A 21,371-nucleotide genomic window follows, 5' to 3' on the forward strand; every position below is an offset into this window, starting at 1 on the left:
CAGGATTTATTATAAGGGTTAACTGTTCTACAGCAATTCCGTCGTATGAACCTGGACCGTGTGTGACCATTTGAATGTGTAAACTAAAACACAACATCAACATCAATTAACATTAGATCCTGGATCCTGGATCCTATTGGTGGTCTCTCCTAATGGGGAGATTCTTCACCCTACAGTAGTTCACCAACCTGCAACCCATCCACTTCAGAATATCAGAATGAAGGCCTACAAAAATCAGCTAACAGAAAATAAGTGTACTCTTTTGTCCTTTGTCACCTCCATTGCTTAGGTTAGTGCACAAATAGAATCATAATTATTTCAACTGTCTTACTACCAATTTTATTGGGTTTCAAACAGGGGGAAAAAGGAGAAAGACGTCAAATATGTTTATGTTTATTTTAGGTGAAGAACTCTTATGCCAGGTTCCAGGTCACTAAAAAGATTGAAAAAAGGTGGGCTCAAGTAAATTTTATGTAAGTTGGATTGCATAGTCTCTGAACATTTCTATTGTTGTTAAAGAAAAAAGGGAAACAATGCCAGGTGACCATAAGACTAAAGGACATATATCTGAACAGTGGTGAGTGATAATGAAAGGATCTCACAGCTGTGACCTTGGCCTTGTCTTGCCTCTGTGTAGACAACAGCTGCAGCTCTTTATTCTCCCTCTTGAAATGTATTTCACACCGTATCACTTGACAGACTATTGTTGAACTTTAGAAGATATGTGATGTCCTATAAATCCTGCTTGCCTACTAGCCTACTTAATTTATTTTTAAAGTGTATATATGCAGTCTATGATACGTCTTCCATGAATAAACCACACATTATAAAGTACTTTATTTAACATTATTATAAAACACAGTGGATCTATCTCAAGCAACAAAATGCCATTAATATAACTAGTTTGATTAATGTGTTTCCTCTTGAAAAAGGAAAGAATACAAACATTACTACTGCTTTTATGGAGCATACATAATTGAATCAAGATTGATTTAAGATTATCACAAATGTAGTGTGGAAAGGATTTTTCTACTCTGATAATAAGTATGCCCTAATAAGTCATTAATTGATTTATCTAATATACAAAAACAAAAACACTTTAATTAACAATAATAATAATTTCATTTCTAGCTTTAAATTAATTTATACTGCCACTGCCACTCTGACTGTTCATCAATACTTGAAAACTACTTCATATAACTTACTGGGACAAAAGAGAATCAGTTGATAGACTGCAGCCTGTCACTGCTCCCCCACCTCCTGCCTTTCCCTTTCTTTGTCATGTCCCGTCTGATGTGTTAGTCTGTCGTTCTCAAGGTGAGAGCAACAAATAGCAGCGCTAGGCTTTACCCAATTCGGAGAATGCTTTTTGTGATAGGCAACCTGGATGCCATTTCTCTGATATTCATCCCCATATTTGGTTGACTAACAACCTTTATTAATGGAGGGGCAGCGTGGTGTCAGCCACTGGATCCATCATTTCACTTGACAAAGGTTGATAGTTAAAGGTAAGAAACTGCTACATTGTATGTGAGTAAATAGATATTTTCAAGAATGTTTGTTCTAGTTTATTTTAAAATGAGTCTTATATACAGATATTGTTGTCTCATTATTACAGTGTTTATTAAATTATGATGTAACATGACATTTGGTTTGCTTCTGTCCACTAAATATAAATAGCACAGATCCCAAGTCCCTGTGGAGTGACACACCTCAGGTAAAATTTACAGCTACATAAAAGAACAACTGTTAACTGTTATTATTTTCTGTTGTCATGTGCATATGTGAGTAACAAATAAATGCCTTCTCTTATATTCCCATTTTGGAGTCAAATTCGTGCTCATAAAGAACATCTGCATGAGACATCCATTTAAACTTATTTATTTCTGTATTTGACTGGAAATATTGTTTTTGAATTGGTCTATATAAAACTTGGAAGACTAACTTGGATTGCTTAACTATGTCTTTTTTTTTTTTTTTACCTTTGTCTTGTGTGTGTTCTCCTTGGTCTTACAATGATCATTGGGTCATATGTGTGTATCCAAAGACGATTCCAGCTGTAAAATATGTTTTGTTTTTAAAAGGTTGAAAAATGGGTGACGCCGCCATGGCAGAGTTTGGACCAGCTGCTTCTTTTCTTAGAAAGTCAGATAAGGAACGTCTAGAAGCCCAAACCCGTCAATTTGACATGAAGAAGGAGTGTTTTGTTCCCGACCCCGAGGTTGAGTACGTCAAGGCTTCCATCACCAGTCGTGACGGTGACAAAGTCACTGCTAATACTGAATTTGGAAAGGTATGTACATCATACCAATTTAGTTCAGTTCAAATGCTACTATAAGATTTGTCTGAGAATGTGTTATTTCTCTCTGCAGACTGTCACAGTGAAGGAGTGTGATGTGCACCCTCAAAACCCGCCAAAGTTTGATAAAATTGAAGACATGGCCATGTTCACTTTCCTCCATGAGCCGGCTGTGCTGTTTAACCTCAAAGAGCGTTATGCAGCATGGATGATTTATGTAAAACAACTTAAACCTGAGTAATCTGTAAATTTTCTTCATTCATAATAAATGTCAGGATCTGAGACCACTATCCTTTACCCCTCAATATGGCAGACCTACTCTGGGCTCTTTTGTGTGACTATCAACCCCTACAAGTGGCTGCCAGTGTACAACCAAGAAGTGGTTGTTGCCTATAGAGGAAAGAAGAGGAGTGAAGCTCCTCCTCATATCTTCTCCATCTCTGACAATGCTTACCAGTACATGCTATCAGGTAAATCATCCATTTTAAGCATTGAACTTGTTGAAATGTTCAACTCTGATATAATCAAACTTTTCACTGATAATTTGAAAAATCTCTCTTGTTGACAGATAGAGAAAATCAGTCAATCCTCATCACGTAAGTCACATAGCCAACAAAAACCTCTTCAGTATTAATGGGTCATAAGTCTTAGTCTAAAACTTTGTGTCTCACTCAGTGGAGAATCTGGTGCTGGAAAGACTGTCAACACCAAGCGTGTCATCCAGTACTTTGCCAGCATTGCTGCAGTCCCAGGTGGAAAGAAAGATGCAGCTGCTGAGAAGAAGGTCTGTATTATGCATTTATTTTCTTAATACAGTACAACCAAAATATCAAGTCAAAGTACTTTATTTGATTTATTTGGTTTTAATTTAACCAAACCAGGGCACTCTGGAGGATCAAATCATTCAGGCTAACCCTGCTCTTGAGGCCTTTGGGAATGCCAAAACCATCAGGAATGACAACTCATCCAGATTTGTGAGTGTCTGTGTTACTGCAGTGAGGCTACTTGATTATCACTAATTGAAAGAGTCTCACTTTTTTCATATGATAATTATAAATGAACACTACTCCTCCTAGGGTAAATTCATCAGAATTCATTTTGACAACCGAGGAAAGCTGGCCTCTGCTGACATTGAGACTTGTAAGTTAAACTAAATTCATCCATGGGATGGGAGAATGTGCAGACTACATACAGAGAACTGAACTCAGGAGTATATTGCTGTAACCCCTAAAAACAAATTAATAGTAACATTAATTTAATTAAATTCTCATATATCTAAGTGTTATTTGTGCGTAAACCAATGTTGAATATGTAATGATCACTATGGAGGGATAGTGTAGCAATAGTTAAACTAAACCTAAACCTGTAGAAACAGCACAGCAAGTATTTTATATTTCATACAACAAACATAACATATATTATACCTCTTCACAGATCTTTTGGAAAAGTCTCGTGTAACCTATCAGCTTAAAGCTGAGAGGGACTACCACATTTTCTACCAGATACTGTCACAGGTGAAGCCTGAACTCCTGGGTAAGTTTATAATATACATGCATATGTGACATGGACATCTGTTTGTTTCAAATATTGTATTGTATTATGCACTGTAACATAAAATAAATAGTTTCTATTTTGTGAATATCTTTTTAGAAATGCTGCTTATCACGAACAACCCGTATGACTACGCCTTCATCTCCCAAGGAGAGACAACAGTAGCCTCTATCAATGATTCTGAAGAGCTGATGGCCACTGATGTGAGCTGACTCTTTGATATGTTTGTTTAAACATTGTATCAACCTATAACAGAATATACTCGATTTATATTTTTTGATTTCATTCAGGATGCCTTTGATGTGCTGGGCTTTACTCAAGAAGAGAAGAACAGCATTTATAAGCTGACTGGTGCCATCATGCACTATGGTAATATGAAGTTTAAGCAGAAGCAGCGAGAAGAACAGGCAGAGGCTGATGGTACTGAAGGTAAGCAAGGGTGTTAAACATATGTATTTGTATCCATCGAACTGTCTATGTTTTTACACACCAGTATATTACTGTGAGGTTACTAGTTTAATACAGTACAGTCTAATGCCAGAAACTAATGCATATGTGACTTATGTAAATCTTTATTTTCTTAGATGCTGACAAAGTAGCTTATCTGATGGGTCTGAACTCGGCTGACCTCATCAAAGGACTCTGTCACCCAAGAGTCAAAGTAGGAAACGAGTGGGTCACCAAGGGACAAAATGTCGCTCAGGTAACAAGTTGAAGGGAACCTTTTCAGATAATATGATTTCATAAAAATTAATTTTGAGGAAGTAATTATTTTCTTCCACAGGTGTACTATGCTGTTGGTGCACTGTCTAAGTCAGTGTATGAAAAGATGTTCCTATGGATGGTGGTGAGAATCAACCAATCCCTGGACACCAAGCAGCCCCGTCAGTACTTCATTGGTGTACTGGACATTGCTGGATTTGAGATCTTTGATGTGAGCTTCCTTCTTTTATATTAATAAAATCTATATTCTACAGGCAAATTCATTTATTCAACTCCATCTTTTTCAATCTACTGAGGTTTAAAAGAATACATAATCCATATCAAATAGTATTTGGTCTGAATGACTAGTTTGAAATTATTAAGTCTTATCAAACTTTGGACCTTTTCATTACAGTTCAACACCTTTGAGCAGCTGTGCATCAACTTCACCAATGAAAAACTGCAACAGTTTTTCAACCACCACATGTTTGTGCTGGAGCAGGAAGAGTACAAGAAAGAGGGCATTGAATGGACTTTCATTGACTTTGGAATGGACTTGCAGGCCTGTATTGACCTGATTGAAAAGGTGAGTTTTTGAGTTTATTTAGACATATGAGCTTTGTGTGATGCATACATTAGTTATGAAACCATGAGTTATTAAAGTATTTTTTTCATGTAACCTAAAATGTATTTGCTTATCTTGCCAATGGGAAAATAAAATAACATTTTTCACTATATTCTCCTCAGCCCATGGGTATCATGTCAATCCTTGAAGAGGAGTGCATGTTCCCCAAAGCCTCTGATACCACCTTTAAAGCTAAGCTCTATGACAACCATCTGGGGAAATCAAACAACTTCCAGAAGCCCAGAATTGTCAAAGGAAAACCAGAGGCCCATTTCTCCCTGGTTCACTATGCTGGTACTGTTGATTATAATATCAACAACTGGCTGGTGAAGAACAAGGATCCTCTGAATGAGACTGTTGTGGGACTGTATCAGAAGTCTAATCTCAAGTTATTAGCTATCCTCTTTGCAAATTATGCTGGAGCTGATTCAGGTAAGATTAGAGAGATTGTACAACATTAATCTCCACTGGTAATTATTTTAGAACATGTGTCATAATGAGAATTGTAAGATTGGGTCATTTGTTCTTGTGTCTGTAATTGTAATCTAATGAGTTATACACTGGTTTATTAGCTGATAGTGGAAAGGGCAAAGGAAGCAAGAAGAAGGGTTCATCTTTCCAAACTGTGTCTGCCTTGCACAGGGTTAGTAAAAACACATAAATGTGTATGAATTTCTACTTTATACGGTCACCTGAGACTGTACCTAAACAGGGTGTTAAACACATGGTTCAATTACCTCCACAGGAGAACCTGAACAAGCTGATGACCAACTTGAGGTCTACTCACCCTCACTTTGTACGCTGCATCATCCCCAATGAGACCAAGACTCCTGGGGCCATGGAGAATCCTCTGGTGATGCACCAGCTGCGCTGTAACGGTGTGCTGGAAGGCATCAGGATCTGCAGAAAGGGTTTCCCCAACAGGATCCTCTATGGAGATTTCAAACAGAGGTTTGCATGTGATCAAAAAACACAAATCTAAAATTACTAATGAAAACAGTAGTTAGTCTAGTCAGAATTGTTTTTTTCACAGCAGCCAAAACATTTTATCTTTTGTATTTGTGCCAAAGATATCGTATTTTGAACCCAAATGCAATTCCTGAGGGACAGTTCATCGACAACAAGAAGGCTTCAGAAAAACTGTTGGGTTCCCTGGATATTGACCACAACCAGTACAAATTGGGGCACACCAAGGTCAGTATTTCCAATTTTGATGAAAAGAAAAGAAAATCTGCATAATAGATGTGTAGTCAGTGACTATCCAATCTGCCCCTTAAAAGGTGTTCTTTAAAGCTGGACTTCTGGGTCAGCTAGAGGAGATGCGAGATGACCGACTGGCACTAATTATCACCGGCATTCAAGCCCGGTCACGAGGACTTCTGGCAAGAATTGAATTCCAGAAGATTGTTGAACGCAGGTACATGCTCACAGCTAAACTGTGTCAATTAAGTCAAGTATTGTTGCTTCATGTGGCACAAAAATCAGAATTCACAGATTTTGCCTCAATGGACTTTGCAATGGCATAGCATACAATACCCTTTATCATTAAACCCTTCATATTGATAAGTAAACACTCTAGAGCCTACATTACAAGAAAATGAAGCAGTACATCCACCATTCCAATAAACATCAAACACAGGAGAACATTGAAAAACATGGGACTTGTCTTAGGACATAGAGAAAAAGATTATTTTCACTTAAGCTACATTTTTATTTTTCCACTACTAGGGCAGTTTTAATGACAATGGTAATCTGTTGCCCACAGAGATGCACTATTAGTGATCCAGTGGAACATCCGTGCTTTCATGGGGGTCAAGAATTGGCCCTGGATGAAGATGTATTTCAAGATTAAACCTCTCTTAAAGTCTGCAGAGACTGAGAAGGAGATGGCCAACATGAAGGAGGAGTTTATCAAACTGAAAGAGGCTTACGCAAAATCTGAAGCCCGTAGGAAGGAACTTGAAGAAAAAATGGTCACTCTTCTCCAAGAGAAGAATGATCTGCAGCTCCAAGTTCAAACTGTATGTTTAAAATGTGTCAACATTGCAAATAGTATTAGTATTATACCTTTTAAAGTGCCTTTTTAAAGTGCCTTTTCAATAATCCTCAACAGGAGCAAGATAATCTGTGTGATGCTGAAGAAAGATGTGAAGGGCTAATCAAGAGCAAGATTCAACTTGAGGCAAAAATCAAAGAGCTGACAGAAAGACTGGAGGATGAGGAGGAGATGAACGCAGAACTAACTGCTAAGAAGAGGAAACTGGAGGATGAGTGCTCCGAGCTGAAGAAAGACATTGATGACTTAGAGTTAACTCTGGCTAAAGTGGAGAAAGAGAAGCATGCCACTGAGAACAAGGTACCACAAACTCTAATTAGTGTTAAATTACTGTGTCCCAAATAACCTTTATTCAAGTCACTGATACAATTTCTGCTGGCCATAGGTAAAGAACCTGACTGAGGAGATGGCTGCTTTGGAAGAAATCATCGCCAAGTTGACCAAGGAAAAAAAAGCATTACAAGAAGCTCATCAGCAAACGCTGGATGATCTGCAGAGTGAAGAAGACAAAGTCAACACTCTGACCAAGGCCAAGGCTAAGCTGGAGCAGCAAGTGGATGATGTAAGAACATAGCACATTAGAGTGTGTTGGCATGTTTTAAAAACAATTACTTTAAAAAAAGTAATATGGTGGATATATATGTAACGAAAAAGCTGTAAATATCACCCACCACAGCTCGAAGGATCCCTTGAGCAAGAAAAGAAAATCCGTATGGACCTTGAGAGAGCAAAGCGCAAGCTTGAGGGAGACCTAAAGTTAGCTCAAGAGAGTATCATGGACCTGGAGAATGACAAGCAGCAACTGGAAGAGAGGCTGAAAAAGTAATGTGACAACTGCACCTTCATATGCACAAACATGAGTATTATATTTTCATTAGTCTGTACGTTTTACATTTTTTTGTTTAACTTTTTTATCCACAGAAAAGATTTTGAAATCAGCCAACTCAGTGGGAAAATAGAAGATGAACAAGCAATGTGTGCCCAACTCCAGAAAAAATTGAAGGAGTTGCAGGTGATGATTTAAAATGGATATAGCATGTTGAACACAATGGTGCCTGAATGCTACATTTTAACAATACAGTTTAGTTAACATTGCTTTTTATTTTGGTCTAGGCCCGCATTGAAGAGTTAGAGGAAGAGCTTGAAGCAGAGCGAGCTGCTCGAGCCAAGGTGGAGAAGCAGAGAGCAGACTTATCCAGAGAACTGGAGGAGATCAGTGAGAGGCTGGAGGAGGCTGGTGGAGCCACATCTGCCCAGATCGAGATGAACAAGAAGAGGGAGGCTGAGTTTCAGAAACTTCGCAGAGACCTTGAAGAGGCCACTCTGCAGCATGAAGCCACTGCTGCCACACTCAGGAAGAAACAAGCTGACAGTGTTGCTGACCTGGGAGAGCAGATTGACAACCTGCAGAGAGTCAAGCAGAAACTGGAGAAGGAGAAGAGTGAGCTCAGGCTGGAGCTGGATGATGTGGTCTCCAATATGGAACATATTGTGAAGTCTAAGGTACAATTCTTGTCCTGATATGTTTTTCTACTTTTTATTAGGTTAATTAATATTTTACTTTATTAGTCTAAAACAAATTAATCCTAAAGTAGATCATGTGCCCTAATGAATGCTTTTTCTTTTCAGAATAACTTGGAGAAAATGTGTAGGACTCTGGAGGACCAGATGAATGAATATAAAACAAAATCAGAAGAGGGACAGCGTACCATCAATGACTTCTCCATGCAGAAAGCCAAGCTTCAAACTGAGAATGGTAAGCATTTGAATTAAAGTGTGTTCTGTCTGTGATATTATGAAGTACTCATTTTATTCATTTTGCTATTTTTAAATTAGGTGAACTTACCAGGCAGCTTGAAGAAAAGGATTCCCTTGTGTCTCAACTCACCAGAGGAAAACAATCATATACTCAACAAACTGAAGACCTCAAGAGACAACTTGAGGAGGAAGTCAAGGTAGTGAACAACTAGCAGTGAAACCTCATTTAGTATAGGCTAAATGTTGGTACATGAGAAACATTAAGATGTGCTTTCATTTCAGGCCAAGAATGCATTAGCCCATGCAGTGCAGTCTGCTCGTCATGACTGTGACCTGCTCAGGGAGCAGTATGAGGAGGAGCAGGAGGCAAAGGCTGAACTGCAACGCGGCATGTCCAAGGCCAACTCTGAGGTGGCTCAGTGGAGAACTAAGTACGAAACTGATGCCATCCAGAGAACCGAGGAACTGGAGGAGGCCAAGTGAGCAAAACATATTTTCACTCAAACAATGTTTGCAAATGATAATCAATTACAAATGAAACCCTGAATAAAGTAATTAAAATAAAACAATACAATTATGATCAATTCAATCATAATGCAGAAAGAAGCTGGCCCAGCGTCTGCAGGATGCTGAAGAGGCTGTTGAAGCAGTGAATGCTAAATGTTCCTCACTGGAGAAGACCAAACACAGGCTGCAGAATGAGATTGAAGATCTCATGGTGGATGTGGAGAGGTCTAATGCTGCTGCTGCTGCTCTGGACAAGAAGCAAAGAAACTTTGACAAGGTTAAACTGAAAATGCATCTGGCAATTTTCTTTTCTTTTAGATGGAGAACTAATGTACAATGACCTTTAGGGAAATATTTTAGATTCTTCATCTAACTATAAACAATGTCTCAGATTTTGGCAGAATGGAAACAGAAGTATGAGGAGTCTCAAACAGAGCTGGAGAGCTCCCAGAAGGATGCCAGGTCTCTGAGCACTGAACTCTTCAAACTGAAGAATTCCTATGAAGAATCTCTGGAACATCTGGAGACCATGAAGAGAGAGAACAAGAATCTGCAAGGTGAGGGTTACACCATCTTACAACTCTGTTGCAGAATTTGCTCTATTGACTGAACCATTGACAGTGTCTCCTTTTGTCATTCAGAGGAAATATCTGACCTAACTGAGCAAATCGGTGAGAGTGGAAAGAGTATTCATGAGCTTGAGAAGATTCGTAAACAGTTGGAACAAGAGAAGTCTGAGATCCAAACAGCCCTGGAGGAAGCAGAGGTACGTTCTAATGCTGGACTTTATGAACAATTGAACAATGAACATTTTTGGTAACTGATTACTACTAGTCATTTATTCAATTTTCAACTTTATTTCACAATAGGCATCACTGGAGCATGAGGAAGGGAAGATTCTCAGAGTCCAGCTTGAGTTTAACCAGGTTAAGGCTGATATTGAGCGCAAGCTGGCTGAGAAAGATGAAGAGATGGAGCAGGCAAAGAGAAACCATCAACGAACCGTGGATACTCTTCAGAGCTCTCTTGAGGCTGAGACTCGCAGCAGGAATGAGGCCCTTCGTATAAAGAAGAAAATGGAGGGAGACCTCAATGAGATGGAGATCCAGCTTAGCCAGGCCAACAGGCAGGCGGCTGAGGCCCAGAAACAACTTAAGGGTCTTCATTCACATCTAAAGGTCAGAATTTTATTAACAAAAGGATACCTAGGACATGCTGTGTTGTGCTGTCACTCATTTTCATTTACAATAAATGTCATACTCTTCCAGGATGCTCAGCTACAGCTTGATGACTCTCTTCGGGCCAATGATGATCTTAAAGAGAACATTGCCATTGTTGAGAGACGTAACAACCTGCTTCAGGCTGAAGTGGAAGAGCTCAGGTCTGCTCTGGAGCAAACTGAGAGAAGCCGCAAACTTGCTGAGCAAGAGTTGCTGGATGTTAGTGAGAGGGTGCAGCTACTGCACTCACAGGTAAGATAAAGATAATTATCTATACATTCCTGTACGTTGGTTAACCTTAACTGTTTTCATAATGCAACTCTACATTCATGTAAAACCAGAACACTAGCCTGATAAACCAAAAGAAGAAGCTGGAAGCTGATACATCCCAGCTTCAGACTGAAGTGGAGGAAGCAGTGCAGGAATGCAGAAATGCAGAGGATAAGGCTAAGAAGGCCATTACTGATGCTGCTATGATGGCAGAGGAGCTAAAGAAAGAGCAGGACACCAGCGCTCACCTGGAGCGTATGAAGAAGAACATGGAGCAAACCATCAAAGACCTCCAGCACCGTCTGGATGAAGCTGAACAGATCGCCATGAAGGGAGGCAAGAAGCAGATTCAGAAGCTTGAAGCCAGGGTGAGTGTCAATAATTTCTGAGAAATCATAAAAGCAATCTAATGAAATGACTAAATCATCAAACGCCAGCAATATTGAACATCTTCTCCTCAGATCAGAGAACTCGAAAGTGAAGTAGAGGCTGAACAAAGAAAGGCCAGCGATTCTGTCAAGGGAATACGAAAATATGAGAGACGAATCAAAGAGCTGACTTATCAGGTAAGGTACAGTTCATTTACGAAATTGTGGAGCATTGAAAGCATAAATTCTATTCAAAATTACTATTATTATTACTTTGATTTCAGACGGAAGAAGATCGTAAAAATCTTGCCCGTCTGCAAGACTTGGTAGATAAGCTGCAGCTAAAGGTGAAATCCTACAAGAAAGCTGCAGAGCAGGCTGTGAGTACAACACATTTTAGACAAGAATACAGACTGATACTGTGCATCTTCAATAGCATGGCTCATTTCCCGCTCAATACAGTAAAAGTTATGTGGTGTATACCTTGGCAATATGGTCAAAAATAACATGAAGCTTTGATGAAATTACTTTATAACAGGATTCTCCTGAATAAACAAATTAGAGTAGACAAACTTTGCACTACCCACTCCGTCAGATGCTGACAAGGACATTGTGTTTCTATTCTACAGGAGGAACAGGCCAACAGTCATCTCACCAAGTTCCGTAAGATTCAACATGAACTTGATGAAGCTGAAGAGAGAGCTGATATCGCTGAGTCTCAGGTCAACAAGCTACGTGCTAAGAGCCGTGATGTGGGGTCAAAGGTCAGTGATTGATTGGATTTCCTTCATTTGTGTTGGGCATACTGCATGCACTGTATTTATAGTAAATACAGCATTAATGCTGGAAACTGGATGATGTACTCAGATACTAAAAGTATAATATTAGCACATATTTTCAAACCAATATAAAAAATAATCATTTCAATAATAATAATAATAATAAGGAAATTTGCCTCATTGTTTACTTGCTTTTTCCCCTTATTTCAGAAAGGACATGATGAGGAGTGAAGCTCTTGGAATGAAATTCAAGTTTCTGAGGCACCACATGTCTGAAGTGTCTCCCTAAGCATGTCAGTTGTTCAATAGAATAAAATTAATCTGCATCTCAAAATGTCCCTTGGCTTTTTTTGTTTTTGTTTTGTAACTTCCCCATATGTTGGTATAATTGAAATTTCAGGATACTGATGACACCTGATTTAATAACGTTTTATATAACCTGTATATAAAATGAATGAGCAGAACAACTTTAATGAGCTGTTTAAAATAAACTGGATCTGTGCAGTGGGTTAATAAAAATTTAGACTGGAATACACAGTATAAACTCCACATTATAATCTAGTTGTACCTTCTATAGAGCAGTTCGTGGTTGGTAAAAACTGTTGATATGTTAATGCAGGCATGTCCAAAGTACTACAGTATACAGCTTTAGAATGGCTTAATTTTCATTAGCTGTATGACTTTTAAATGAAAAAATGTTACTATAAGGATGTCCTGGAAAGGAGTCATAATTATACATTATATGATACAAGACAACCATGATTAGTTATACTGTAGATATTATTATTATTGCAGCAATTTTGTGTTGCACCTCTAAACACACCCAGCAACACTTATGTAAGAGTTGAATGTTGAGGACAAGCAACAGTGACATCACAGTGTAGCTACGTCACTGCGGCCAGGAGAGAACCACTAGAGGTCAGCAAAGTCTTTTAACTTTTACAGTAGTGGGTTAGGATTAGGGTCATATTGGCAGTATTACCATCATGCCTGTGAGATTATAAGTGATCTCTGAAGGATCAACCAAGACATATTGTGCCTTTGGCCACATAACAAAGCTAAATGGTTTAGGTCCTGCTGGAGTTATCTTTTCAAAGCATGATCTCACTGAATGCTTGGCAGTGGATGGGCCTTTACACGTCATTAGGTTTAGTTTTATGGATATAAAACAGCCTGCTGATCACAACCTGGTCTAGTGAGAGGGTTACACAGAGGTTTAAATCATGTTGTTATTAGCAGTATTCTGCTGAAAGATTTGAATTTCCGTCATTTGATGTAATATTTGATGATAGTAATTTTGGCATACACCCATAGCCTCATTCTCATTCATAATCATGACCTCTTTATATAGTGCATAAACCTGCCTGAGATAATTTGGTGATTATTTACCTATTACGTGTTTCAGTGTCAGTAACAGATACTGTTTATAATTAGTTGAAGAAATTTTGTTTTAAGCTTACCTGTTATAACAAAGCGCTCTTGGAGAAGGCGTCTCAGTTCATCTGTTCTGTTTCACAGTAAATGCCTATGAATTTGTAGAAAATGATTGAAAGTCATGAAATAATAAATATGCAACATTAATTAAAGTTACATTGAATTATATACTCAAGGAAGACTGTACACAATATCACTACAGTCACACATGAAACAATTAATATTCAATTTGCATACATTGCAGATTGTGTGTATGTCACATGGATAATGAATTATTTAGCAAAAATTTAATACAATATAATGTTATTGAAACCCTACCTTTTGGGCCTGTTATAGGCATTGTCTGGTCCTCCTCAGCAGAACAACCTTCTCGTCTATAGGAGTCTTCCAGTTCTGAGCACAAACGCACAAACGCACTAACCACTAGCTTCATTGTCTGAATGAAGACCAGGAGAAGGGACAAGACAGGAGAAGGACACATGGAGGCAGGGTCCAATACTCAACACCTCCTCAAGTGACCCTCAGTAAATAACAAACATTCTAACAATAGCAACCTCATCTGAAACCACAGTTGGCTCAGATTTCAAACTTAAGTGTGACAAGGTGCCTCACACCTTCCCTTGTGTGTACATGTGATTGCAGAAGTCAGATGTACAAGGACTATGGACAGCTGGGAATGGGACCTTTGAAGTAAGGCTGGGTGCTTCACTACCTCCTGGAATAGACGAAGCTAAGTAAAGGAGTTTAGAGTTCTGGTATGAAGACAAGCACATTGCCACATTATGTAGGTCCACTGTATGGAGGACAAACTAAAGAACTTTCTGTTGTTACCTAAGCTAAACAAGGTTCACTGATTCACACGTATTGGTACATCAAGGCCTGCTCAGTGTATGACATCCTTCAGTAAGTCTATGGATGCCATTGAGGCACAGTAGGTGTTGCCATCAGAGGATGTGTGTTGTAGTTTCATATATGGAGACCATGGTGGAGTATGCTGTCTATAAGTTACAACAACAGATGCAAGAACAGGTGGACTGACATGACCTCTATAACAAACCAATGAAAAGGAACAGATGAACAAAGAACAAAATCTTTCTTTACATGTTTCAATCTTAAACATACAATTAGGGTGCCAAAATCTTCTATTAAAATAACTTTTCAGCCCTCTATGAAAGGTTTGTGGACTTCAGCTCAGGTGGGGTAAAATAATCTAGGAAAAACTAATCTCTGTAAACAAATATCTGTGCATGATGTAGAGTCTGTAGTAGAGGGAAGCTGTTGGCAGTGGAAGTGTTCTGGTTTCTGTTTGTAGTTGAGTCGAGGAAAATTGACCAGTCACATCTGAGCAGGCTTTGGTTGCAACAGTCAGCAAAAGACTGTTTAAAGCGATAGAATGTGTCTTACTCATGCTCTTGCTGATCAGACTGCAAAAAAATAGTCTTGGACCGGAAATACATCTAAACCTCAGAAACTACTCACTGGCTTGTAATTGTTGAGTGAAATTAGAGATGATTGGAATGAGAGAAAGCGTACTCTTCACAGTCAATAGTTTGTATTTAACATTTATGTTTACTATGTTATATAATCAAAGGGTTCACTGAAAACACTGATACATACACTGTGAGTGAATATCTTGGTGTTTTCTGAAAGACAGCCAGATTAATGTTGAGTAATATTTAGTGTTTACTTGTCAATGATAAAACTGAAAGTGCACGTATGTTAACTCACATGTTTGGAGGCTGGAAGCCTATACGGGATGTGTACTTCTTTCATGGGTCACCTCGTTGGTCAGTATTATACTATGTATTGTTATAGAGCAGTTTTCTGTAATTTAGTGAAGAAAATATAATATACATACACTACACTATACATACAGAGACTGGGCTGCTGTACTTCAGGTGTGCCTCTCTGTGGCAGAAGTGGAAGAGGTCTGTCCATGACACTGACCTTCCTTCATTCCAATTCACCCATCATTTCCTGTTGTGACTATGCAGTTGATGCAGAGAAATCACAAGACTTTACAAATACAATGCAATTTATAGAGACATTTAAGTTCAGTTGGCATAAAAACTGGACCACAAGCTAAAGGACAATAACTAACATCAAAATGCAACTACAAAAGTGTTTCTCAATCAAAGATGCATTACACATATAAGGATTCTTAATACTTTGGTTCTTTTTCTTGCACCGTATTTTACACTACAGTATACTGCTGTTGCCTGTTTCAGAAGGTTGCACAGTTAATTATTTGCTGTCTATCACTTAATCACCTGTTGCTGCTCCTCTCCAAATGAAACATTTCACCACTGTGCCATGCGTCATAAGCTGTCCACTAAATCATAACTGCTGCGAAGCCAGCCAGCAAGAATTTCACAGGTTATCTTTGTGACCAAGGATACAACACCATGCCACAAGGGAAGGACAAGGGTAGAGGCAAGGGTACGATCAACTTCTGGAACTTTGCCAAGCCATTTTAAACCTGTGGTGAGGCATCCTTTTATTAGTGTGGTCCACGTCTGTGGGACAGCTCTGACGGCAGCACAGAATGTTGAGATTTTCATAGCAAACTCAAGACTCAATGTTTTTAGTCAGGCTTTTACTTGAACTATATTTATAAATTACATCTGAGGGCCATTAGATTAGATTCCCAGGATTGGGATTTGCAGCTCTAGATGTACTGTGTATTTTAGCTATTATTACCATTTACTTTACTCTACGTGAACTTTAACTCAACTTTACACATTGATGAATAACTTTTATTATCTCCATGGCTTAGCTACACTTTTAGTCAAAGTCTGTGTAAAAGAGTTGAGTTTGTCAGACCAAAGAAGAAAGTGCTATTAACGACGAAATTAGGTGTCAAAATTGGGTACAAATGAAACGTGTCGGATGAGTTCAGAAAATGACATGACTAACTTTGAAACACTCTGAGCAGTTGAATTCATCTCTCTCTCTCTGCTCAGGGTGGCCTCACTGTGTCATAAAGCCACCCTTTAGGACCGCCCACAAAATCCTGGACTGGAACCTCTAACTCCACATTTCAGTAATATATCGTTCAAAGTCTTTTCACATGTTTTCAGCAACTATTTTCCAACATATTCAATGTATTTTTAAAGATATCTCAGAATTGCCTTTTGACTGACTGTAAATAGTTTTACTAATTACAGTGTCACATGCTGACAATAGGCTCTATATGGGAATAACTACAGCAAATATGGATATGTTTAGGCCAGTTAATTTTAAAAAATTAAAAAAAGAGAGAAAAAAAGGAAATTAAACGTCTGACACGGGACTCACACCGAACGCGGAACAGAAGCGGAACGGAAGCGGAACGGTACTTTGCCCGGTGTCAACTCACACCGGACGCGGATCAGCCGCGGAACAGCAGCGGAGCGAGACGGCCGTATTCACGCGAGATCACGAGATCACGCGAGAATCCTTGACATACCCGAGACCCCGCGATAAACAGTGTATAAAAAAACAACAACAACAAACAGCTGACTTTGCTTCTCCGACGTGGAGCAGATTATAAAAAGCATCTGTTGTGTCATAAATGATTGTGTGTTGTTCCACTTCAACAATTAGTCTCTCGTTGAGACCCTTTGATCGATCTTTGATCACCTGGTGCCACCGGTCATGACGTCACGTTGATGTGAAGTTGTAAAAAGCTACATGAACTGAGTATTGTGTTTTATTTTGAAAGGGGGCGGAAGTTTATTACGTTGATTCAAGGCCCGGTTTCCTGTCTGGTGCGCAGTGCTCTGTTGAAATTTACGAGGTTCAGCCGCGGCTCGCGGAAGAAATAGAAATCTTGCGGAAAGCTCGCGCCGTGGCGCGGAGAGCCGCTTCTGGGATGCGTCTGATCCACGCCCGGTGTGAGTGCTCTCATTGACTAGACTGGATTCTATTTGCTACGGTGACCGCGGCGGTGCCGTTCCGCTTCCGTTCCGCGTCCGGTGTGAGTTGGCCTTTACCACCATCAAGTGTTCCGTAAAAGACATTTTTCCAAATTTTCCAAAAAAACTATGCAAAATATTTTATTCAACATTTATTTGGGTCTTATCTTAAATGGTAATGTATATTATTAAAATATCTTCACACTGACAAACTGTAGACCACAAACAAAATGTCCAGTGACCAGTACATCCATGTGAAAAGCAGGTAAATGGCACACAGCAATGACTATATCATTTCCAATATTTTACTAGCTACTACTACTAACTAGCTAACTTGCTCATTATGGATATTTCGAGCTAGCTAACAACTAGTTAGCTGGCTAATATAGTGATTTGAAGTGTGACCTCCAGTTTAGTATGAAGGACACTTACTCAAGCAACATACAGCTACAGAGTACAGCAGCTCCCTCCTGACCTGTGTACTGACCTCTGCGGCTTCCTCTGCTGACCTCACCTGGCTGGTGGACCCCGTGGACAGTATGATGTCAAGGTATACGGTCCGTGCCTCCTTTCCGATCGGTAGTGCGCATGTGCAACTCTCAACAGCGATAACAAGACTTCTAAGAGGCTTCTAAGCTGGAATCGGCAAGCATCCAAGCTGAAGACAAACACGAAACTTCTGACATACCTACAATGAACAGGTATACGGGGGAATTTATCTGAAGAGGAGATACTACTAGTTTACAACACCAAATTAACCTTTTGTTAAATTGTTAATTGATAACTCTGCTGTAAAGTTTTCCAGCAGATGGTCTGTTTAAAGACTAATTTATCTTTGTCTCGTTGAACCCAAGGGGACTCAAAGACAATGTGAAGCGAAAAGCTATTTTTCTGTTTTGTAAAGGGCGAAAAGCACATTGCACTTTTCTACAAGAAACTCATGTAAGTGCTGCAGACTGCTCCTTCTGGTCGAACCAGTGGGGAGACAAGATACTGTTTAGCCATGGATCAAACAAATCCGCAGGTGTTGCTATTTGCTTTAATAAATGTCTAGGTAATGTGATAACGCACAAAGCAGATGAGAAAGGCCATTGGTTGGCAGCTGTTCTAAATATTGAAGGTTGTTGTATTATTATAATGAACGTTCATGGCTATAATAACACTAGTCAGAATAGACTTTTACTATTAGAGATGTCTGAGGCTGTAAATCAATATAAAAACTGTTACAACACAAACTCAATTTTGTTGGGAGGTGATATCAATATTGCGCCTGATGATTGGCCTGGACAGATGTCCCTCAGAATTTACAGATCATCATTTTAATAAACTATTTCTTGAATTTTGCAATACACATTCTCTAATTGACTTATGGAGAAGCAAAAATCTAATGGTTAAGCAGTTCTCATGGTTAAAATCCGATGGAAGTTGTATGTCAAGAATTGACTTATGGTTATTTACACTGGATATTACTGAATATGTTTCAGAGGTCTCAATGTCAACTGCACCACTAATAGATCACTGCTCATTATATCTGGAACTGAAACCAAAATCAAGAAGAAAAAAAAATTGAGGAAAACAAGGAAAGCTACACCAAGGAGAAGATTTTTTTTTACTTCTAAGAAGAATAAGAAGTAAGAAGTTCAAAGCAGTTTTTCATCAGCAAAAAGACCTGGGCTGTGTTTCATGGAGTGCTTTTTGGACTACTGTTGGTACTCACTGCTGTATTCCCTGTGCGTGTCTGTCTGGCCAGAGCAATCAACGTTGATGGAAAACAGCTGGGCCACTGCACATTCTTAGCAATTGGGCTCAGGGCAAATGCTGGCTCATGGCCAGTTGACGCTTCTACAGTGAGTTTCCATCACAATTTACTGGGATATTTTGCAATCTATTCCTCTGTTCTGCGGCATGGACAAGCCCAGGTACTAGAGTGAATCAACGATCCAGTGGACCGGTCATCTGCCACCCCGTTTCGGAGAATAGCAGGTCTCCTTTTCATGCTGCTCCTGCTCTCCAGAGATGTTCAGCTAAGCCTGGACCAGTGACCCTTGGAGTGCTGCAGAACTTCGGTGTCTGAGTGTGTCTGGGACTCCTCCATTGCCGGTGATGAGTGAGCATCAATTTTCTGAGCTGGGCTTCTCCCTTAGCAGACTAAATTTTGTTAACACCGGGCATGATGTCTCAATTAATAACTTTTCGCTACTGGACTGTGGAGACTTTGATAGGTCCAGCTCTCACAAAGCTCTCACAAAATCTGCTGCTGACACCACTGTGTGTCGAAACCCTGCAGTGAGGAGGCAGAGGTTATTCAAAACCTTCCAAACTGTCAATCATGCAAAAGTCATGCAAAAAGGACCCGAAGCTGAAACTGAGAGGCCTATTTGGTGGACATTTTAACATCAGAAGCATTACTGCAAAGAGCAATCAGCTAACTCATCTTCTGTCTGACTCAAATCTGGACTTTCTCTGTGTGACTGAAACATGGTTGAAACAAACAACTCCTGCAAGTGTGTTCATGGTACCTGGATACCAATGTTTCAGACGAGACAGACCTTATTGAAGAGGAGGAGGGGTGCTTTTTATGTGAAAGACAACATCAAATGTGAACGTGTGGTTTACAATGCGGGTAACACATTAGAATATGTTGGGATAAGAATAATGTTGTCCCAACAAATGTCTTTTAACATCACTGGTGTCTATAGGCCCCCTTCTGCAGATGACACTTTCTATGATCAACTCACAGAAGTCTTGAAGGAGTGCAATCTCAACAAAGAATTATTACTTATGGGTGATTTTAATGTGAACTGGGAGGATAAATCTAAATCTGGTCAGTGTTAGGTCCCCTTTTATTTAGCCTATACATTAATGATCTTCTTCAACAGTGTCATGATGTAGAACTACAAATGTATGCAGATGACACTGTTGTGTACACACATGCAAAAACAGCTGAGTTAGCAGCTGCTAAGCTAACAATTGTGTTGGAAAGGATCACACAGTGGCTTGATCAATCATGCCTGAGTCTAAATGTAAACAAGACAAAGGGTATGTTTTTCTGTAAAATCATGGTACAACCTCCTAACGCTGATATCCTCATCAAAGGTGAAAGGATTGACATAGTCACTTATTTAAAATATCTTGGTGTAACACTGGATCCAAATTTGAACTTTAAGAAACATGTTTAAAAAAACGGTTAAAACCATAAAGTACAACTTAGCAAATTTTAGACATATTAGAAACTATCTCTCTTTGGACGCAGCCAAGATATTTATGCATGCTATGATTCTTTCCCATATGTCTTATTGTATTACATGTTGGGGGCAGGCTGGAGAAACAACCATAATACCTCTTGAATCCATATACAGTGTTCCCTCGTTTATCACGGGGGATACGTTCTAAAAATAACCCGCAATAAACGAAATCCACGAAGTAAGTTTTACAATTATTATACGTGTTTTAAGGCCGTAAAACCCCTAACCACACACTTTTATACACTTTTGTCACGCATTTTGTACAGTACTCCCTTAGTTAATCAGGACACAGAACACGTGCGGTTCTCTCTTAGCCAATTTAGGACGCTGAACACAATGCGCGTTCATTACGTACAGTATGCTGTAAAAAAAAAATCATGCAAAATTACACACAAAAAATCTGCGAAACAGCGAGTCCGCAAAAAGTGAACCGAGGACGAGGGACGACTGTACAAACAAACTCTAAAAACTCTAGACAAAAAGCCAGTGGATTTCCATCACTGTAGGGTACTGGAAAAATATGATTTACTGAGCTTTGAGAATTTTGTATTATTTTCAAATTTGTGCCTTGTTTATAAATGTTTAAATGGTAATGGCAGATGTTGATAAAAGTACTAGGCCACTTAAATATATATCACACTAAGTTAGACATTATGATCTT

At 39.1% G+C, this 21,371-nt stretch overlaps 2 protein-coding genes across 2 annotated transcripts in view; both read left to right on the forward strand.

Annotated features, from left to right (window-relative positions):
- The window catches only part of LOC104934821 (myosin-7), a 43,747-nt gene extending 31,278 nt beyond the window's left edge, over positions 1–12,469 (forward strand). Inside the window, exon 38 of the mRNA XM_019253583.2 lies at positions 12,346–12,469. Within this exon, the coding sequence (XP_019109128.2) occupies positions 12,346–12,366 (21 nt within the window). The 3' untranslated portion in view covers positions 12,367–12,469. The remainder of the gene's footprint in view (positions 1–12,345) is intronic.
- Positions 1,435–12,469, forward strand: LOC104939639 (myosin-7-like). Its single transcript, XM_027282762.1, has 39 exons — positions 1,435–1,508; positions 1,681–1,717; positions 2,085–2,293; positions 2,373–2,516; positions 2,613–2,769; positions 2,868–2,895; positions 2,975–3,083; positions 3,181–3,273; positions 3,376–3,439; positions 3,734–3,832; positions 3,950–4,053; positions 4,141–4,279; positions 4,435–4,553; positions 4,635–4,784; positions 4,968–5,138; positions 5,300–5,609; positions 5,750–5,820; positions 5,923–6,128; positions 6,248–6,371; positions 6,458–6,594; positions 6,943–7,198; positions 7,291–7,533; positions 7,619–7,795; positions 7,910–8,055; positions 8,155–8,245; positions 8,347–8,736; positions 8,863–8,989; positions 9,070–9,188; positions 9,274–9,470; positions 9,592–9,775; positions 9,890–10,055; positions 10,140–10,264; positions 10,368–10,676; positions 10,767–10,970; positions 11,060–11,356; positions 11,450–11,554; positions 11,641–11,736; positions 11,986–12,120; positions 12,346–12,469. The coding sequence occupies exons 3-39, from the start codon at positions 2,093–2,095 to the stop codon at positions 12,364–12,366; spliced, it is 5,814 nt and encodes a 1,937-aa protein (XP_027138563.1). The 5' UTR covers positions 1,435–1,508; positions 1,681–1,717; positions 2,085–2,092; the 3' UTR covers positions 12,367–12,469.
- Positions 12,470–21,371: the final 8,902 nt, after the last annotated feature.

The sequence above is a fragment of the Larimichthys crocea genome, chromosome X (assembly GCF_000972845.2).
Source record: "Larimichthys crocea isolate SSNF chromosome X, L_crocea_2.0, whole genome shotgun sequence".
NCBI lineage: Eukaryota > Metazoa > Chordata > Actinopteri > Sciaenidae > Larimichthys > Larimichthys crocea.

Excerpts from the sequence above, each read along its gene's own strand:
- LOC104939639 (XM_027282762.1), top strand. The coding sequence starts at position 2,093 with ATGGGTGACGCCGCCATGGCAGAGTTTGGACCAGCTGCTTCTTTTCTT. Across the intron at positions 7,199-7,290 it reads TGCAGCTCCAAGTTCAAACT|GAGCAAGATAATCTGTGTGA; the intron begins GTATGTTTAAAA and ends AATCCTCAACAG. Across the intron at positions 10,056-10,139 it reads AGAGAACAAGAATCTGCAAG|AGGAAATATCTGACCTAACT; the intron begins GTGAGGGTTACA and ends TTTGTCATTCAG.